We start from the raw sequence: 20,437 nt of genomic DNA on the forward strand, positions 1-20,437 counted from the left end.
CATTGACTCTGCATTAATCCATTTTAGTAATTGTTTTATTATTAATAAATTTTCCTTTTCCATAATATATTCAGTATCGTACTGAGAAAATGTAAAACTATGCCTACTCTCACCATACACCCTGTATGACAGAGCAGTGACCGTGGAGGGGAGCCCTCTGCTGTTCTACAAAATGACTGACGTTCTCAAGCAAAAAAAATGTAACCTGATATTTATAGTTTAGGGATATGATTTATATAGCCTTAATGGTTTCTCGTTGCACTACACAAGGTATCCGGAACTGTCCATCCTCTCCTGACACAACAGAAAACAATAGCATAATAAATTAGAACATCCTGAATTTGGGCAAATTAGATCTAATTTTTTATTAAATTATTCTCATAATGTTATCATACAGTACAGACACACTGCCTTGCATAAGATAGCAATGAGCAAATATATATTGCATTGTGGCTTAGTTTGCACATGGCCCCTAAAATTAGCAGCTTTGTCCAGAATTACTATTATGCTTCTATTGTGCATGTTTGGTGCATTTCAGAGTTTCGACGATTTTATTCCAATTCACCCCAAGAGGCTGGGTTATTTCCAATGTAGTCCTAATTTAATCTGCCTAATGACTACATATTGCAGAAAATGACGTTGGGTAGACTGATGGGACTGAAGGCTGATGGTCTACATCCCAAGGTACGTAAGAAGCTGGCTCTAGAAATTGTGCACTCATTGGTAATCATTTTTCAATGTTTTATAGATTCAGGATCCATTCCTGAGGATTGGAGGGTAGCTAATGTTATCCCACTTTTTAAGGAAGGAGGGAGAGAGAAAACAGGGAATTATAAACCAGTTAGCCTGACATCAGTGGTGGGGAAGATGCTGGAGTCAATTATAAAAGATGAAATAGCGGCACAGTTGGATAGCAGTGAAAGGATTGGTTGGAGTCGGCATGGATTTACGAAGGGGAAATCATGCTTGACTAATCTTCTGGAATTTTTTGAGGATGTAACTAGGAAAATGGACAAGGGAGAGCCAGTGGATGGAGTGTACCTGGGCTTTCAGAAAGCCTTTGATAAGGTCCCACATAGGAGATTAATGGGCAAAATTAGAGCACATAGTATTGGGGGTAGGGTACTGACATGGATAGAAAATTGGTTGGCAGACAGGAAACAGAGTAGTGATTAATGGGTCCTTTTCAGAATGGCAGGCAGTGACTGGTGGGGTACCATAAGGCTCGGTGCTGGGACTGCAGCTATTTACAATATACATTAATGATTTAGATGAAGGGATTAAAAGTAACATAAGCAAATTTGCAAAACTGCAGATAGTAATCTGCCTTCCTGTTCTTGCCACCAAAGTGATAACCTCACATTTATCCACATTAAACTGCATCTGCCCACTCACCCAATCTGTCCAAGTCATCCTGCATTCTCCTAACATCCTCCTATTTCACAATGCCACCCAGATGTTTGGAGAATGCAGGGTGACTTGGACAGATTGGGTGAGTGGGCAGATGCAGTTTAATGTGGATAAATGTGAGGTTATCCACTTTGGTGGCAAGAACAGGAAGGCAGATTACTATCTGAATGGAGTCAAGTTAGGAAAAGGGGAAGTGAAGTACAATGATCTAGGTGTCCTTGTTCATCAGTCACTGAAGGTAAGCATGCAGGTAGAGCAGGCAGTAAAGAAAGCTAATGGCATGTTGGCCTTCATAACAAGGGGACTTGAGTATAGGAGCAAAGAGGTCCTTTTGCAGTTGTACAGGGCCCTGGTGAGACCACACGTGAAGTATTGTGTTCAGTTTTGGTCTCCAAATTTGAGGAAGGACATTCTTGCTATTGAGGGAGTGCAGCGGAGGTTCATGACATTAATTCCCGGGATGGCGGGACTGTCATATTTTGAAAGATTGGAGCGACTGGGCTTGTATACACTAGAATTTAGAAGGACGACAGGGGATCTGATTGAAACATATAATATTATTAAGGGATTGGACACGCTAGAGGCAGGAAACATGTTCCCAATATAGCCATATAACAATTACAGCACGGAAACAGGCCATCCCGGCCCTTCTAGTCTGTGCCGAATGCTTACTCTCACCTAGTTCCACTGACCCGCACTCAGCCCATAACCCTCCATTCCTTTCCTGTCAATACCCCTATCCAATTTTACTTTAAATGACAATACTGAACCTGCCTCTACCACTTCTACTGGAAGCTCATTCCACGCTCCAAGAAATAAAGACCTAACTTGTTCAATCTTTCCCTGTAATTTAGGTGCTGAATCCCAGGTAACATTCTAGTAAATCTTCTCTACTCTCTCTATTTTGTTGACATCTTTCCTACAATTCGGTGACCAGAACTGTACACAATACTCCAGATTCGGCCTTACAAAGGCCTTGTACAATTTTAACATTACATCCCAACTCCTATACTCAATGCTCTAATATATAAAGGCCAACATACCAAAAGCTTTCTTCACCACCCTATCCACATGAGATTCCACCTTCAGGGAACTATGCACCATTATTTCTAGATCACTCTGTTCTACTGCATTCCTCAATGCCCTATCATCTACCATGTATGTCCTATTTGGATTATTCCTACCAAAATGTAACACCTCACTTATCAGCATTAAACTCCATCTGCCATCGTTCAGCCCACTCTTCTAACTGGCGTCAATCTTTCTGCAAACTTTGAAAACCTACTTTATTATCCACAACACCACCTACCTTAGTATCATCTGCATACCTACTAATCCAATTTACCACCCCATCATCCAGATCATTAATGTATATGACAAACAACATTGGACCCAGTACAGATCCCTGAGGCACACCACTAGTCACTGGCCTCCAACCTGACAAACAGTTATCCACCACTACTCTCTGGCATCTCCCATCCAGCCACTGTTGAATCCATTTTACTACTTCAATATTAATACCTAACGATTGAACCTTCCTAACTAACCTTCCGTGTGGAACTTTTGTCAAAGGCCTTACTGAAGTCCATATAGACAACATCCACTGCTTTACCCTTGTCAACTTTCCTAATAACCTCTTTAAAAAATTCAGTAAGATTTGTCAAACATGACCTTCCACGCACAAATCCATGCTGACTGTTCCTAATCAGACCCTGTCTATCTGGATAATTATATATACTATCTCTAAGAATGCTTTCCATTAATTTACCCACCAATTACATCAAATTGACAGGCCTATAATTGCTAGGTTTACTCTTAGAACCCTTTTTAAACAATGGAACCACATGAGCAATATGCCAATCCTCTGGCACCATCCCAGTTTCTAATGACATTTGAAATATTTCTGTCAGAGCCCCTGCTATTTCTACACTAACTTCCCTCAAGGTCCTAGGGAATATCCTGTCAGGATCCGGAGATTTATCCACTTTTTTTATTCCTCAAAAGTGCCAGTACTTCCTCCTCTTTAATCGTCATAGTTTCCATAACTTCCCTACTTGTTTCCCTTACCTTACACAATTCAATATCCTTAGTGAATACTGAAGAAAATGAATTGTTCAAAATCTCCCCCATCTCTTTTGGCTCCACACATAGCTGTCCACTCTGATTTTCTAAGGGACTAATTTTATCCCTCACTACTGTTACAACAACTCATTTATACACTTTTCATTTTACTGAGATGTGCACAGATTCACTCCCCATCTGCATCTTTCCCCAAAATGATCAATAAAACAGTCAACATTGTAAACTAAGCATCTACAGATATTGGGAAACAATATTTTGGGCAAAAACCTTGTAAGAACTGAGAAAATAAATGTATGTCCAACAACCTTACTAAGTATTAAATAACCATATAACAATCACAGCACGGAAACAGGCCATCTCGGCCCTCCTAGTCTGTGCTGAACTCTTAATCTCACCTAGTCCCACCTACCCGCACTCAGCCCATAACCCTCCACTCCTTTCCTGTCCATATACCTATCCAATTTTACCTTAAATGACACAACTGAACTGGCCTCTACTACTTATGCAGGAAGCTCATTCCACACAGCTATCACTCTCTGAGTAAACAAATACCCCCTCATGTTTCCCTTAAACTTTTGCCCCCTAACTCTCAAATCACGTCCTCTCGTTTGAATCTCCCCTACTCTCAATGGAAACAGCCTATTCACATCAACTCTATCTATCCCTCTCAAAATTTTAAATACCTCGATCAAATCCCCCCTCAACCTTCTACGCTCCAATGAATAGAGACCTAACTTGTTCAACCTTTCTCTGTAACTTAAGTGCGGAAACCCAGGTAACATCCTAGTAAATCTTCTCTGCACTCTCTCTAATTTATTGATATCTTTCCTATAATTCAGTGACCAGAACTGTACACAATATTCCAAATTTGGCCTTACCAATGCCTTGTAAAATTTTAACATTGTAGAGAATGATATTTGAGAATATCAATAGAGAAGATATTTGACATAAACATTATAACCAATGTTAAACTGCAGTTATTTTGGAGAACCCTGAAGGGAGCCAGAATGTTATCCTGCCTGCATAATGGCAAATAAGAATTTGCAGACTTATTAAGATTCATTCTTTAAAGTAATGATGATCATGTGGCCAAATGCATCGTTTCCAGCTCTTTAAAAGTTATTCTCTTTATCTCAAATCTCTGTTCTTTATATAAAAAAAAATCTGTGATTTTATCCCTGCTAAGCTATTGGTGTTTACTTCTTGGACTGAATAAATATGTTCAAGCACATGCTTCTGTAAAATAGCAGCATTTAATTGAATTGGTTATCAAATAAATTTGTATCAAGAAATAAGAATATAAGGATTAAGTAGCTAATTGGACTAAGGGATTTATAACAGCAGCTTCCAGAGGTTGTATCAGCCTCCCATTTACATACTTCTGACTCTACCTTTGCAACTGCAACATGATTAAAGTCTAGATCCAAGGACATGTTCCCTGGCGTTCTCTTGACACTGTACCTTCACTTCGGGGTAACTAATCAATAAAAGGGAGGAATGCCACAAATTACAGGAAGACATCAACAAGTTGGTAATTGAATTTTAATGTAAACACTAGATTTGGTGGGAGACAGATGTCTAGCTATTGTAGAAAAAAGATCTTCCAGCAATCGCTAAATGTTATACCTCAGTTAACAAAACTGTACAAGAAGCAAGCCCAGCTGTCCAGGGAGGTATAATTGAAAAAGTATACAAAAGCTATTTTGTAAAACTTGACAACATCACCATTTTATAAAAAGGTGATGGAAGCACTGGAAAAGTTTTACAACAATTATAACAAGCTTGCTAAGGTGTGTGTTTCAGGGAAAGATAAACACTGCATTTTTTGTTAAGAAACTGAGGTCTGTAGCATGGCTGTATGCTGGGAGAAGATGGTCAGCCATATGATTGGATTTTCCAAAGTGTGGGCATGGATGTCATATTAAGTGCTTTTGATGGTGATTTAACAGAGGTCAAGTGTGTTAGATTCTCTGGTTTCAAAGGTGATGTATTGGTGTTAACTGGTTGGAGACTTTCTCAGTTGGGTTGCTGGGCAGCACAGCTCGATGGGCCAGAAGGGCCTGTTCTGTGCTTTATCTCTAAATAAATAACATAAATACAGCTGGCCTGGTAGAAGACTCCAGACATCATCAGAAAGGCATCAGGGTGTCACGTGAATATGTGCAAAGTCTTTAAAAGCCTTCATTATATCTTGATAGTTACATAAAGAGGAAGTGGTTTTTGACAGGAAACCTGGAAATTTAGCTGAAAGGCATCATCTAGAAGATTTTTGCATATTTCTACCTTGACAACCAGCATGTCTGACACACTGGCTACCAGCATGTTTGGCACACATCAGTTGGGAAAGTCTGAAGCACTGGAACCACAGCCAAGAAAGAAAACACTCAGGTCCCCAGAGTCTCTGTGTACATTTGTGTTGAAAAAAGGGGTATGGTAGGAAGGGGTGTTGACAGCTGTGTAAGATTAATGTTGCTAATTTTAAATCCAGAAGCAAGCATGTTTTGCAAGTTTACTGGACCAGTTGGAAACATTCCTGCTCCTTGTGACCCACGAACAATATGTAACTGCAATTCTGAATCTGCCCATTTCATTTTATCCGCCTTGTTTCATGGAGCAATAAACTCAAGAGATTTTACAGATGCTGGAAATTCACAGCAACACACACAAATGCCGGAGAAATTCAATGGGTCAGGCACATCTATGGAAATGAATAAACATCTATATTTGGGCTGAGACTCCATCAGGACAACCAACCAAATAGGTTAACACATACTCATCCTCCTTGAAAATCTAGGTTGTCAGGAATTTTTAAAAATGTTTTTGAAAATTTCTTGCCCTACTCAAATGTATTTGTTCTGAGCGTTAATATTTGGAAGCTTCATGACAATGGCTACACAAGTTCATTGAGTAGTGAAGAAGGTATTGTATATGGCTTGCTTATATTAGGTTAAGGACCTAGCTTTATAAACCTCTTGCTCGACCACATCTGGAATATTGCATTTACCACATTATGGGAAGGCTATTGAGGCTATAGAAAAGGCATAGTAGAGGTTTACCAGGATGCTGCCTGGATTAAAGGGCATGTGGTATGAGAAGATATTGGATAACCTAGGTTGTTCTGAAGCAGTGGAGGCCAAGTGGAGATCTGATAGAGGTTCATAAAATGATGAGAGGGATAGATGGATTAGACAATCAGTCTTGTTTCCCCAGGTCTGAAATGCCTGATACTAGAAGGCAGACATTAAAGGTGAGGGGGTGGGGTAAATTCAATGGTGCAAATTATTTTAAATACACAGAGAACAGTAGGTGTCTAGAATGTGCTTCCAAGAGTGCTAGTGGAGGCAAATATGATTGGCGATGTAAAAAGTTCTTAGATAGCAACATGAATATGCAGAGAATGGATGGATGTGGTCAAAAGGGATTATTTAATCATTAAGATAAACAGTTCAGCATAACATTATTGTGTGAAGGGCCAGCCCTCGTGCTGTACTGTTTTATGTAAAGTATACTTAAAAAAAAATCTGTTTTAACTGTTACGAACCCTGTAACTGGGTCACTTACCAGCAAAGATAGGGAGGTCCGTTGAAGTCTGATGGTACTATTTTTAACAGTATTTATTGATAAAGGGGCACAAAATAAGATCAATGCAAACATACAGATAATATACGTCGTCAATACTAAATCTAAAAGCGCGGGTATAATAATAAGAAGAAATAGCTCTATCATTGTCTAGGGGATAATGTATTGTCCGATGGAAATATAAAAGTCAATGTTAGTTCGTTCAAGCTGCAGCGTTTTGGGTTTGAGAGAGAGACGGGTTAAACTTGCCCAGTTCTTTTATGATGCCAATCCTTCGAGTCTTTTGGGAGTTGGTTTTCCCGTTGTTAGCTAAAAGCCAGTCTCCCGTGATAAGAGCCACCAGTCCCAGGGCAAATGGAACCGAACGCACGTGTCCTCCTCCCTACTGGCTTCCACTATTACGGGATCGCTAGCGTTTCTTCTGGTGCATCTGAGGGGCTGTTCCCACAGACCCTCTTTTATCCTGACTCACAGGGTCTCCGATGTCAATCAGGTTGGGGGTGATGCAATCCCTCCCTCAACCAGCCCACTTTGCCTGGGGGCTTCCACGTAGCACAGTATTGCAATATACAAGTTCGTGTTCAAGAGACAATGGCCATGTCCTGTAGCTTTGTATCGCCGGGAAACGAGACATTCCGCACGTCTCTCTCTCATTTCCTGGGTCTCCTGACCCAAATCAATAGTGATCTTGCGATTCTCGCAAAGGAGGGGGCTACCCTGCACCCTTTGGCCCCTCAGAGCAGTGGTACATTCATAACATAACAATATCCATAAGTTTCTTCAAACAACAGACAATTTTACAGAAGTGAAAGCTGCTTCACAAAAATGGTAATGGTATAAAGGTGCTTGTTTATTATAGCATAAAATGTAAGCAAAACTCTTAAAATTACTTTTATATACCCTAAAATCAAATTGTCAATATTTTATCATCTGATATTTACTTAAATAACCCATTTCCTTCAACTACTTACATCCAGTACATATATAATTATTTTTATCCGTTATCCTGTCCAATAAGCATGCTTTGAATCATACATGAATAAACATGTGACATGCATACAAGCAAAACACATGTAGCATGCATTCATACATTAGTATAAACTTGTCTTTTTCATTATTCGTAAGAACTCTTGCTCATTCACTTCCCCATCTCCATCTCGATCTGCTTCATCAATCATTTCCTGTGCAGAGAGAGGGAAAAGAGAATTCAAAGTTTAAGTAAATTTAGTATCAAAGTACATAGATGTCACCCTCTTCAACCCAGAGACTCATTTTCTTACAGGCATACTCAATAAATCCAAACAGAATAATAACAGAATCAATGAAAGACCACACCAACTTGGCTTGAGAGAGAGAAAGGAAGTTATTCAGTTATTGCCAATGGTGCAGTTATAAAACTCTGGTATAAGCTCCTTAGTATATAACAGGATCCAAGCATATAAGCTTTTGTCTGTGGAAATGAAGTTTTCTCTTGTCTTAAGACTCTCTGGTTTTAACTTTAAAGTCTTAAATCCTTCCACCAGGGATAAAAGGTTCTCTCTATCAATTTCTTTCAAAATCCTAAAGGCTCATTCAAATCACGACTGAGTATTCTAAATTTCAGAGTATAAAATTTTATGTAAACTCTCTTCATAATCTTAACAGCCGGGTGCATTTCTTCCAAGATCCTAACTAGAAAGTGTAAAAAGGAGCAAAACACTGAAATCCTTCAACTGTTAAAGAGATCAATTAGAAATGTTTCATTCTTTGAGATCAGAAGATACTTTAGTGCATGAAACAAGTGTTCCAAAGAAACCAGGATATTTGCCATACATACCTTCTATCCTTACTCACAGTGCAAGAACAGACCAACAAGTTAATCAACCCATTTAATTTTTTTTAAATCAGACCTTATTCTTATCGGCTATCATTCTTTCTCGTACACGTGATCATCTGTTTTATGCCAAGTATGTGATGGATGCCTAAGAAATTCACCTGTAACTCTTCATCTGTAAGATTTTCCCCAAGTTCTTTTGCCACGCGTTTCAGGTTTTTGAATGAAATTCGCCCAGTTTCATCATCGTCAAACAACCTAAAGGCTTTCAGAATTTCCTCCTTTGTATCTTTTTCAGCCTGGAAATGAATAAATGTAAAAACATTCAATTGACAGTTATGATAAACCAGAAATAATTGTCATGCATCAGTTAAGATCTCCAGGTATTGTACTATTACATAAATGCTAAGATTCTGTTCAAGTGGTATTAACAACAAATTCAGTTGCACTTCTACATATTGCAGAAAATTTACTGATATTTGAATGTTAACAAATGCAATGTGTCAAAATATACTCAATTTCAGATGTTACGAATGAGGAGCAACTCTGATGGGCAGAAAGGTGCAAAGTCGCCCCCCCCCCACCTTTTTGAGAATCACAAAATTACTATTATTTTGGGTCTGATACCAAGGAAATGAGAGAGATAACAGCTCATGTCAGTTAATGAGAGAGAGACAACACAGATACACAAAAGTGGAATGTCTCCTCCTCACAAAAGTGGAATGGAACCACTGATTATTGCTATTGTCTCTTGGAGAAAGATTGTGTATTGAGTACTGTTCTATTCATTGAAACCCCTCAGGGGGCAACCAGAGTGGTTTGGTTGATGGGTTGCATCATCCCAACCTGATTGACAACTGAGACCACGTGAGTGGGGATAAAAGTAGGGTCTGGGGAAACACCCCTCAGACGCACCAGGAGAGACGCTACGAGACCAGTGGGGGCTTGTGTGTGTGTCCACCCTTGCCTGGGTGACGAGTCCTCCACGGAATGGGCTAGCTGAAGGATGGAGGGGTCATATGTGAATGGCCACAACAACAACGCATCGACGGATCAAGATCGTAAAAGGAAAGTCGGCACGTCAATAGCTGTTACTCTCTCTCTCTCCAACAATTGCAACACAGCAACCAACAACTACTGCAGCCTGCATGAACTGAACTGAACTTTATATTTCCATTGGACAATTCATTATCCCCTAGACAACGATAGAGCTTATTTCTCATTGATTATTATTATACCCGCACTTTTAGGTTTAGTATTGATGACATATATTATCTGTATATTTGCATTGATATTATTTTTGCATATTTTTACTCATAAATACTGTTAAAAATAGTGTCACCAGACTCCAACGGATACTCCTATCTTTGCTGGTAAGATACCCAGTTACAGGGTCCGTAACACAGAGTTAACTGTCCTTTTCTATGTTGCAAAATAATCCATCATTTGGTTAATCAGCCACCTCAGATCACCTGCCAAAGGGTTTCAGCTCGAAATGTTGACTGTACTCTTTTCCTAAATGCTACCTGGCCTGCTGAGTTCATTCAGCATTTTGTGTGCATTGCTTGGATTTCCAGCGTCTGTAGATTTTCTTTAGTTTGTGATCAAATTACCCTCCATACCCGAGGAGACAGAGTTACTAAGGATATTCAGTATATCCTAAGGACTCATTGATGGTTCTGAACGAATACACCATGGTTGTCTTGGACTTCATTAAAACAGTTGTAGTTGAGTGTGTCCCCACAGAATCATTTACACTCTCCCCTAATCAGAAGCCCTGGATGAACAATGAGATCCACAATCTACTGAGGGCCAGGTCAAAGGCATTCAAGTCTGGTGACCAAGTAAATTACACGAGGTCCAGGTACAATCTCCAGACAGCTAACTCACAGGCAAAGTGGCAAATGTGGACTAAATATGGATCAATGAAGGAAGCTCAACATCTGTGACAGGGCTTGAATACGATCACCCCTTATAAAGTAAAGTCAAGCAACATAGGAGACAACAGGGCTTTGCTTCCAGATGAGCTCAATGCCTTATATGCTCAGTTTGACTGTCAAAACATGGAGGAATCATTATGAACTCCAACAGTCCCAGAAGATCCTGTGATTTCAGTCTCTGAGGCTGATATGCCAGCAGCCTTCAGGAAGGTAAACCCACAAAAAGTATTCGGCCCAGAAGAGGTACCTGGGTCAAGTACTAAAGACCTGTACTAATCACCTGGTTGGAGTGTTCACTGTGACCTTTAACGTCTCACTTCAGCAGTCTGAGGTACCCACCTGCTTCAAGCATACTTCACTTATACCGCTGCCTAAGAAGAATGTGGTAACCTGCCTCAATGACTATCATTAAGTAGCACATCTACAGTGATGAAGTGTCAGAGAGGTCAGTGATGAAACACATCAACTCCTGCTTGAGAAGCGACTTGGATCTAATCCAATTTGCCTACCAGTGCAACAAGTCCACAGCAGATGCCATCTCTTTGGCTCTTTACCCAACCGTGGAACATCTGGTCAGCAAAAATGCATACATCAGGAATCTCTTTAATGACTACAGCTTAGCATTCAATACCACTATCCTCTCAAAACTGATCAATAAGCTTCAAGACCTTGGCCTCAAGAACTCCTTGTGCAATTGGATCCTCGATTTCTTCACTTGCTGACCCCAGTCAGTTTGCATTGGCAACAACATCTCCTCCACAATCTCCACATGGTGCACCACATGGCCCCTGCTCTACTCGCTTTACACCTATGACTGTGTAGCTGAGCACAGTTCCAATGCCATATTCAAGTTTGATGATGACACCACTGGCTGAATCAAAGGTGGTGATGAATCAGTGTATAGGAGGGAGATTGAACATCTGCCTGAGTGATGTCATAACAACAACCTCTCACTCAATTATAGCAAGAGCAAGGAGCTGATTGTTGACACTTCAGGAGAAGCAAATCAAAGGTCTACGAGCTAGTCCTCATCAGAGAGTCAAAGGTGGAGAGAGTCAGCAACTTTAAATTCCTCGTGTTATCATTTTTAAGGACCTGTCCTGGGCCCAGCACACAAGCGCAATTACAAGGAAAGCACAGCAGTACCTCTACTTCCTTAGGAGTTTGCAATGACTCAGCATGGCATCTAAAACTTTGACAAACTTCTATAGATGCTTGGTGGAGAGTGTATTGACAGACTGCAACACAGCCTGGCATAGGAACAGTAGTGGATATGGCCCAGTCCATCACGGGTAACTTGAGCGCAACTAGATGTCACAGAAAAGCAGCATGCATCATCAGGGATCCCACCACCCAGGTCATGCTGTCTGCTCACTGCTGCCAGAGAGTTACAAGAGCCTCAGGACTCACACCACCAAGTACAGGAACAGTTATTACTCCTCAACCATCAGGCTCTTGAACCAAAGGGTATAGCTTCACTCAACTTCACTTACCCCATCATTGACATATTCCCACAACCACCTTAACTCATTTTCAAGGAATCTTCATCTATTGTTCTCAATATTTATTGTTTATTTGTTTATTATACTACTTCTTGCTTTCCGAATTTGCAGAGGTTTTTGTCTTTTGCACACTGGTCGAACACCCAAGTTGGTGCGATCTTTCATTGTTTCTTTTATAGTTATTATTTTGTTATGGATTTATTCAGTATACCACAAGAAAATAAATCTTAGGGTTTTATATGGTTACATTTTATTTATATAAATTTACTTATAACTTTTTAAAAAGTATGCTAAGTTGCTTGCTTTTATTGTTTGCACAATTTGTGGGTTTTTTCTCTCTCTACATCGGCTGTTTGTCAGTCTTTTTTTAATGGGTTCTTTTGGGTTTCTTGGTCTGCGGCTGCCTGTAAGGAGACAAATTTCAAGGTTGTATAATTTATACATACTTTGATAAATGTATCTTGAAATTTGAGTATACAGAATTCAGAATAAAGGGAAAGTAAGAGTCATGGAGAATAGGCAGCTGAGAGGAGTTGAGGCTAAAATCAAATCAGTCATTATTTTACTGGTTGGAAGAGATTTCAGGGCAAGAAGACCTGCTCCTTCACCTTTTTTGTATGTTCTCATATTTGCTAAAGTGAAATCCAAATTTACAGATCAGATTTTAACTCCTTCTTGTCATGGAAGTGTTTTCTTTTTAGGAAGGATACAATAAAGGTTTCTTCATGTTATAAGTTACCATTTTTTGTGTGATCGCAGCCAAAAATTCATTAAAGTCAATCTTCCCAGTGCCTTCCTTATCGATTTCTGCAATCATCTTCTTTATTTCTTCTTTCTTGGGTTCAAATCCTAAAGCCCTCATTGCAACCTGGAAAATTAATTGGAACAAAAGTCAGTTATTTGTTGTAGTCAAATGAACAGTGCAAAACAATTAGGTGATAGGAGTTTCTTCTCAATCAGCTAAGTGGATTAAATCAAAAACTGAACCTTAATATTCTTTGAAAATTTGACACAGTAACAAAAAAAATGCAGCTTCTTGTTTATGGGTAAGTTGCAGTTCACTGCAGAAAAAGAATAGATCTGGCAGTTTTAGTATATTATTGGTGAGACTTTCAGGTCAGCAATATATTTTACATGTGCTTCATTGCATTCACCACAGATATTACATCTGCATATTTAAATTGCATTTTTCAATAATAGCAAACTCAGACTTGCTACAGTGGTTCACAGGGTGACTAGATGCATCACTGCATAGACAAGGGAAACATAGAAAACAATGACCCGCCAAAGGAAACAAGAAATGTTCATTTCTGGACTAAAGAACCAACTGAAAAAGATTTAGAAATATACCTTTAATTCTTTTACGTCAATGGATCCAATACCATCTGTGTCAAACAAATCAAATGCTTCTCTTATTTCCTGCTTTTGATCTTCAGTAATTTCTGGTTTTGGTCCAGGCTTCTTTCGCTGAACTGTTGCACTCAAAGAAGGTTTTTTATACACAGGAGTCTGCAACATTGCAATATTATGTCTTTTAAATTCGAAAAAAATATTTTCAATCAATGTTTTTCAAGGCAAGCAAATATTTCTGTGAATATCATGAACAGACATTCATAAATATCATTTCATATAAAACAAACATCCCAAGCACCACAAACAAAAAACTGGATACAGGAAAACTAAGAGAGGCAATCAGAAGCTCAGTTTGGTGTGGGATTTTAAAGGAAAGTCTTAAAGAAGAATTGAAGTGGCAGTGGATGATTCTGGCACATTGATAGCTCATGAATGGTGGAGCAATGATGGATAGAGTGTTTAAAACAGAGAGGTGCCAGACCAGAGGAAGTCGCATACTTAAAATCAAAGATGATAGTTTCAAACGTGAAGCTGTCTCTGTGGAATGGGGCATTGGGGAGGTGGTTGTGGGGGTCTAAGTAGGTGGAGTCAAAGAGTGTGACATCTTTTACAGAAACAAAGTTAGAAGTGAAAGCATTTTTCACTCCTTAACTTTTTTCTATCAATTCCCTCTCACTCCATTCAGCACTTAGAATGTTTCTTAACAGCGTGAAGTTTTACCTACACCAGTTACATTCTTGTACATGTCTGTTAGACACAGAATCACAAAGAAAGGAGCTGTAACATAATCCTTGACTTAGGGATATTGCAAGTTAAATAGAAAATGGGCTACTCTAGCCTACAGTAAACTTCTACTCATTTCACATGAAGCACAGAAATGAATGCACAAATTCTCTAGCAAATACTCAGCTGGCAATATTTATCCTTTTATTATAAAAAGTATCATGAAAATAATTGTCTATAAAAATGACGTGAAAGAGACAAGTAACATAAGAAACAAGTTAAGTTTAAGCAAACAAGACAAAATTAAGCTGCACAGTAATGGTGATAATGTACATCTAAGGCCTGTGTCAAGTAACATCTGTCACAGACAATGAAAATAAAAAAATAAAAATGAAATAAAAACAAAAATTTCTGGAAAAAAAGCTGATCAGGTTGCACTGCGGAAAGAAAAATGGAGTTGAGCTTAGGGATGACAAATGTTCATCGACCTTTGGACAGCTCTAATGACCTCGTGCTGCCTGGGTGGAGTTTGTGTGTTCTTTCCGTGACCACATTAACTTCTTCTGGGTGCTCTGGTCTCCTTCAACGTTTAATAAAAACATGCAAAGCAATAAGTTTAAGTTGTCCCTGGTGTGTGTAAGTGAGTGATAGAGTCAAGAAGAAGATGAAGGAAGTGTGGAGAGAATAAAACAGGATTAGTAAAAATGGGTGCTTGAACATCCGAAGAGGCCTGTTCCTGTGCTGTATCATTCTATGTCTATATTAAACTGTGTGGTAAACCCTTCAAAGACAGTTCACACAACTTCTCTACAAAAAAATTGGTAACACACCATAAGAGATGAAATTCTCTTGATTAATAGTGACTAAATCCAGTGCTAAGTAACAGTACATTTGTCTCCTGTAATTTCAGAAGAAACAGAATAAATGATAAAGCTTTGTTAATGTTGCATCTTGGTCCTTATATAAACATACCTGCAATCTATACTTGAACACCTATCAATTTATCCAGTGTACCATTTATCCACAAATAAATATGCTAGCCCTCTTAGATTACTTGGACAATGAAAGAAATATGGCAGAATAAATATACCTAAAGAATATATGTCCACTGTGTTACTGATTAACTTCTAATAACAGCTTTCAGATTTTTGGTACATATTTAGCCTAATCCTATAAATGAGTTGCCGCAAAGTTCAATATTTATATGAAATAAAAGCAAAGAAATTCTGAAGGTACTCAGCGGGTCAGTCAGTTAGCTGAAAAGAGAAACATTGGTAACATGTCTAGTCCATGGCCTTCCATCAAAGCAAAGAGATTCTGAAGAATTATCATATACACAGAGCATTAATTATTTTTCTCTTTTTACAGGTGCTGAAACCCCATACAGTTCCAGAAACTGTGGGAGTTTTTGTTTTGATTTTCAATCTGTATTAGTATGATTACTGAAGGCTCCACTTTGGGGTGAGATGTTTAACCGTCCCTACATGTTTCTTATTGGTTGATACAAGGGGTCCCGTAACATTCAAAGAATGAGGGCAGATATCCTCGTCAACGTTATGTCCCTCAACAAAAGATTAGCCAGTTTCTTTCCCGGTATTGTTCAGTGGCGTGTCTACGCTTCGTCTGGTAAGCCGAGACTTACAGCAATTCAACCAGTGTCGGGCCATGTCCCTGCCAATAGCAGATCAGTAGTTTCACTGTTACTTATTTTATGTGAGAGGATTTCAATGCCAGTGAACTGTTCTGAGCGACAATAAATTCTATTAGTATATCAGCTTAAAACTTTCTAACTGCCCATTTTTCCTCAACATGTCTATGTGCTGAGGGTGAGTGGGTGGGAGGAAAGGGGAAGGAGGAAATGCAGAATCATATTCAAGGACCTTCTAGCTAATATTAAATTGGCTCGAATGCTTGCATTGATCCAGTGTTTGTCTTTTTTAATACTCAACATTCACCTCCTCCCGCCGCCCAAAAATTGTGCAGTTTCCCAGTTCTCTTTTGATTTACAGTTTTCATGAAAACCCTCCATTCTGTCTCAACACCATTCTCCGTTTCTTTCTATTATTCACCTGCTACTGTTGCCAGGTGTCCAGTGACCCCCGACAGAAAGCTGTCCTCTCAGTGCAGTGATACACGCGGGCTAAAACACGGGAGCGGAAAGGCCGCCACTCACCTTTGCAGCCATTTCGCACCCTCTAAGCAATGTATTGAGAATTAGAATACAACGCCTGCAAGGGCGGTCGTTTTATCAGACACCACAACTAAAGCGAACCACCATAACAACCGCTCCACCAATCGCAGTACAACGATTCCAGCAGCCACGCTTTCGTCCCACCAATATAACGGAACGCAGACGCCAATCATTTACGCCGACGGCAAGCTGTCAAAAGTGTTTGCCAGTCATACCACACATTCCGCCTCTAACGGCATCCGATGACGCTGATTGGCTGCAATCTCCCCTCATCTCAGCCTGGTTGGCCAGATTTGTATGCAACTAATTAATAACTCCAACTCCAGCTATCGTTTTGAGGGCGATATTAAAACCGATGATTAAAAGACAAGGTATACGGAACTTTTGACAGAAAGTTTGCAGAGAGCAGAGCTAAAATACTAGAATGTAATAAGATGGGTAAAAGCAGTATGGTGTTTCATAATAATCTCTTCACATGTCACACCAGCTTGTTAGAACAATTTTTTTTTTGCTTTCAGAGTTCTTGACCTGGCTAATTATTTGCTTCAGGAAACGCTATAAATTTGTCTGTACCAATCGCCTATCTGTGATATTGGTTCACAATTCCACTCCCCCCCCCACCCCAAACACCACCTTCTTCCTCCGAAAATGAAGCACGATTCAATTTGACATTTGAAATATTAGCCTTGCTTTCCTGCTCTGCATTTTACATTGTCTGCTCATTCTCTAACTGCTCCCGTTCATTCATTGAACAGATGACCCTGTTTACAGCTTATCGGCTGGTCATGATCAGCCTGGTTTTACTGTCAGAGATTTCCCATTCTCCCTGTAGTATAATATACTTATTTTATCTTTACCAGTTCTGATCAAGTAATTTGAAACATCAGCTCTATTCCTCTTCTCACTAATGTGACCTGACCTGATATTTTGTTTTGACTTTGCAGTTTGAACAGATTGATTCCAATGGTTATAATTTAAGACATTAATTCTAACGTTTCAAAATATTAACAAAAGGTTGTGAGGCATCCTAGGATCATTGAATCCAATAGAAGACCAAATTGGCCTATTGCATCCATGCCTGTTGAAAACAAAACCTGTCTACCCTGATCTCATGTTATTGCACTTGGTCTTTAGCTTTAGCAGGACGTGGTTCTTCATATTAAGTTACAAGTACTTCTTATGAAATGAGAATTTGTCAGGCAATGACTTTCAGGCTCTGAGAGTTAAGAACCTTCCTAATCTCACATTGTGATGGATATTTACTGCCCAGGGGGCATTTTCTTTTTTTGCCAAGCTCAGCTTTCTAAACACTAGCAGCTGACACGTCTAAACATAAAACCAGAAGACATACGAGCAGAATTAGGCAATCTGTCTGCTCTGCCATTCAATCATAGCTGATCCTTCTTCCCCTCCTCAGCACCACTCCCCAGCCTTCTCCCCGTTACCTTTTATGCCATCAAGAATCTATTAAGCTCTGCCTTAAATACACCCAATGACCTGACCACCCCCCCCCCCCCCACAGCTCCCTGTGGTAAAAAAAATCCACAAATTCACCACCCTTTGGCTAAAGAAATTTCTCTGCAGCTCTATTTTAAATGGATGCCCCTCTATCCTAAGGCTGTGCCCTCTTGTCGTAGACTCTCCCACCATGGGAAACATCCTTTCCACATCTACACTGTCTAGGCCTTTCAACATTTGAATGATTTCAATGAGATCTCCTCCCCCCCCCCCCCCCACCATCCTCCTAAATTTCAGCACGTAGTCTCAGAGCTATCGATCATTCCTCGTGTGATAACCTTTTCATTCCTGGAATCATCCTTGTGAATCTCCCCTGAACCCTCTCCAATGTCAGCACATCTTTTCTTAGATGTGGACCCGAAACTGTTCACAATAATCAAGATGAGGCCCCACTATTGCCTCAAAAAGCCTCAGCATTACATTCTTCCTATTCCTTATATTCCACACCTGTTGAAACGAATGCAAACTTTGCATTTACCCTCCTCAACATTAACTCTACCTGAAAGTTAACCTTTATGGTGTTCTGCATAAGGACTCCCAAGTCCCTTTGCATCTCAGATTTTTGGATTTTCTTCTTGTTTAGAAAATAGTCTGTACATTTATTTCTACTGCCAAAGTGCATGGCCATGCACTTTCTAACATTTTATTTCAGTTGCCACTTACTTGCCCATTCTCCTAATCTGTCTAAGTCCTTCTGCAGCCAACCTGTTCCCTCAACACTACCTGCCTCTCCAGCAATTTTCATATCAAATGCAAACTTGGTAACAAAGCCACCTATTCCATCATCCAAATCATTCAGTATAAAAAGAAGCGGTCCCATAACTGACCCCTGTGGAACACCACTAGACACTGTCAGCCAACCTGAAAGGGATCCTTCTATTCCCACTTGCTGCCTCCTACCAATTAGCAAATGCTCTAACCATGCCAGTAATTTACCTGTAATACCATGGGGTCTTAACTTGGTAAGCAGCCTCATGCGTGACACTTTGTCAAAAGCCTTCTGAAAATCCAAATTATACAACATCCATTGCCTCATATTTATCTATGCTCCTTGTAATTTCCTCAAGGAATTCCAACAGGTTCATCAGGGAAGATTTTCCTTTAAGGAAACCATGCTGATGTTGTCCTATCTTGTCCTGTGTCGCCAGGTACTCCGTAACCTCATTCCTAGCCATTGACTCCAACATTTTCCCAAATACTGAGGTCAAGCTAACTGGTCTATAACATCCTTTTTGCTGCCTTCCTCCTTCCGTAAAGAGTGGAGTGACATTTGCAATATTCCAGTCCTCTGGCCCAATGATTTGTGAACGATCGTTACTAATGTCTCCACAGTCTCTACCACTAATTCTTTCAGAACCCTAGGGTGCAGTTTATTTGGTCCAGATGGCTTTCAGCTTTTTGAGCACCTTCTCCCTTTTAATAGTAACTACACTCACTTCTCTTCCCTCACACTCTTCAACACCTGGCACACTGCTAGTATCTTGCACAGTGAAGACTGATGCAAAATACTCATTTAGTTCATCGCCAATCTCTTGTCGCCTGTTATTATTTCTCCAGCCTCATTTTCTAAAGGTCTAAAGGTTCATCTCTCTATTATTTTTTACATACTTGAAAAAGCTTTTACTAGCCACATTAATATTGTTTGCTAGCTGGCTTTCATATTGCATCCTTTCCCTCCTGATTATTCTTTTAGTTGCTCTCTGTAGGTTTTTAAAAGCTTCCGAATCCTTTGTCTTCCTGTTAATTATCGCTTTGTTGTATTGTATGTCCTCTCGTTTGCTTTTATATTAGATTTTCTTTTGTCAGCCATGGATGTACGACTTTGTTTTTGGAATACATCTATCCCGCACCTTCCTCATTTTTTTCCAGAAACGTATGCCTTTGCTGCCATGCCGTCATCTCTGCCAGCATCTCCTTCCAATTTACTTTGGCCAAATCCTCTCTCATACCACTGTAATTTCCTTTATCCCACTGAAATATTGCTATATCAGACTTTCTCACTATCAAATTTCAAGTTGAACTCAATCATATTGTGATCACTGTTTCCTAAGAGTTCTGTTACCTTAAGCTCCCTAATCTCCTCCGGTTCATTACATAACACCCTAACCAGTACAGCTGATCCCCTAGTAGCTCAATGATAAACTGCTCTAAAAAGCCATCTGGTAGGCATTCAACAAACTCATTCTCTTGAGATCCATTACCAACCTTATTTTCTCAATCGACCTGCATGTTCAAATCTCCCATTACTATCATAACATTGCTCTTTTGACATACCTTTTCTATTTCCCATTGTAATCTGTGGTCCACATCCCAGCCACTGTTGGGA

General features: G+C 39.6%; 1 protein-coding gene across 1 annotated transcript; it reads right to left on the reverse strand.

The window, feature by feature from the left end:
- Positions 1 to 7,113: 7,113 nt before the first annotated feature.
- Positions 7,114 to 16,747, reverse strand: cetn2 (centrin, EF-hand protein, 2). Its single transcript, XM_059976508.1, has 5 exons — positions 16,576 to 16,747; positions 13,677 to 13,835; positions 13,066 to 13,194; positions 9,046 to 9,183; positions 7,114 to 8,252 (listed from the first exon to the last, which is right to left on the reverse strand). The coding sequence occupies exons 1-5, from the start codon at positions 16,585 to 16,587 to the stop codon at positions 8,163 to 8,165; spliced, it is 528 nt and encodes a 175-aa protein (XP_059832491.1). The 5' UTR covers positions 16,588 to 16,747; the 3' UTR covers positions 7,114 to 8,162.
- Positions 16,748 to 20,437: the final 3,690 nt, after the last annotated feature.

The sequence above is a fragment of the Hypanus sabinus genome, chromosome 8 (assembly GCF_030144855.1).
Source record: "Hypanus sabinus isolate sHypSab1 chromosome 8, sHypSab1.hap1, whole genome shotgun sequence".
NCBI classification, from domain to species: domain Eukaryota; kingdom Metazoa; phylum Chordata; class Chondrichthyes; order Myliobatiformes; family Dasyatidae; genus Hypanus; species Hypanus sabinus.

Excerpts from the sequence above, each read along its gene's own strand:
- cetn2 (XM_059976508.1), bottom strand. Across the intron at positions 9,184-13,065 it reads CTGCGATCACACAAAAAATG|GCTGAAAAAGATACAAAGGA; the intron begins GTAACTTATAAC and ends ATTCATTTCCAG. Across the intron at positions 8,253-9,045 it reads TTACAGATGAAGAGTTACAG|GAAATGATTGATGAAGCAGA; the intron begins GTGAATTTCTTA and ends CTCTCTGCACAG.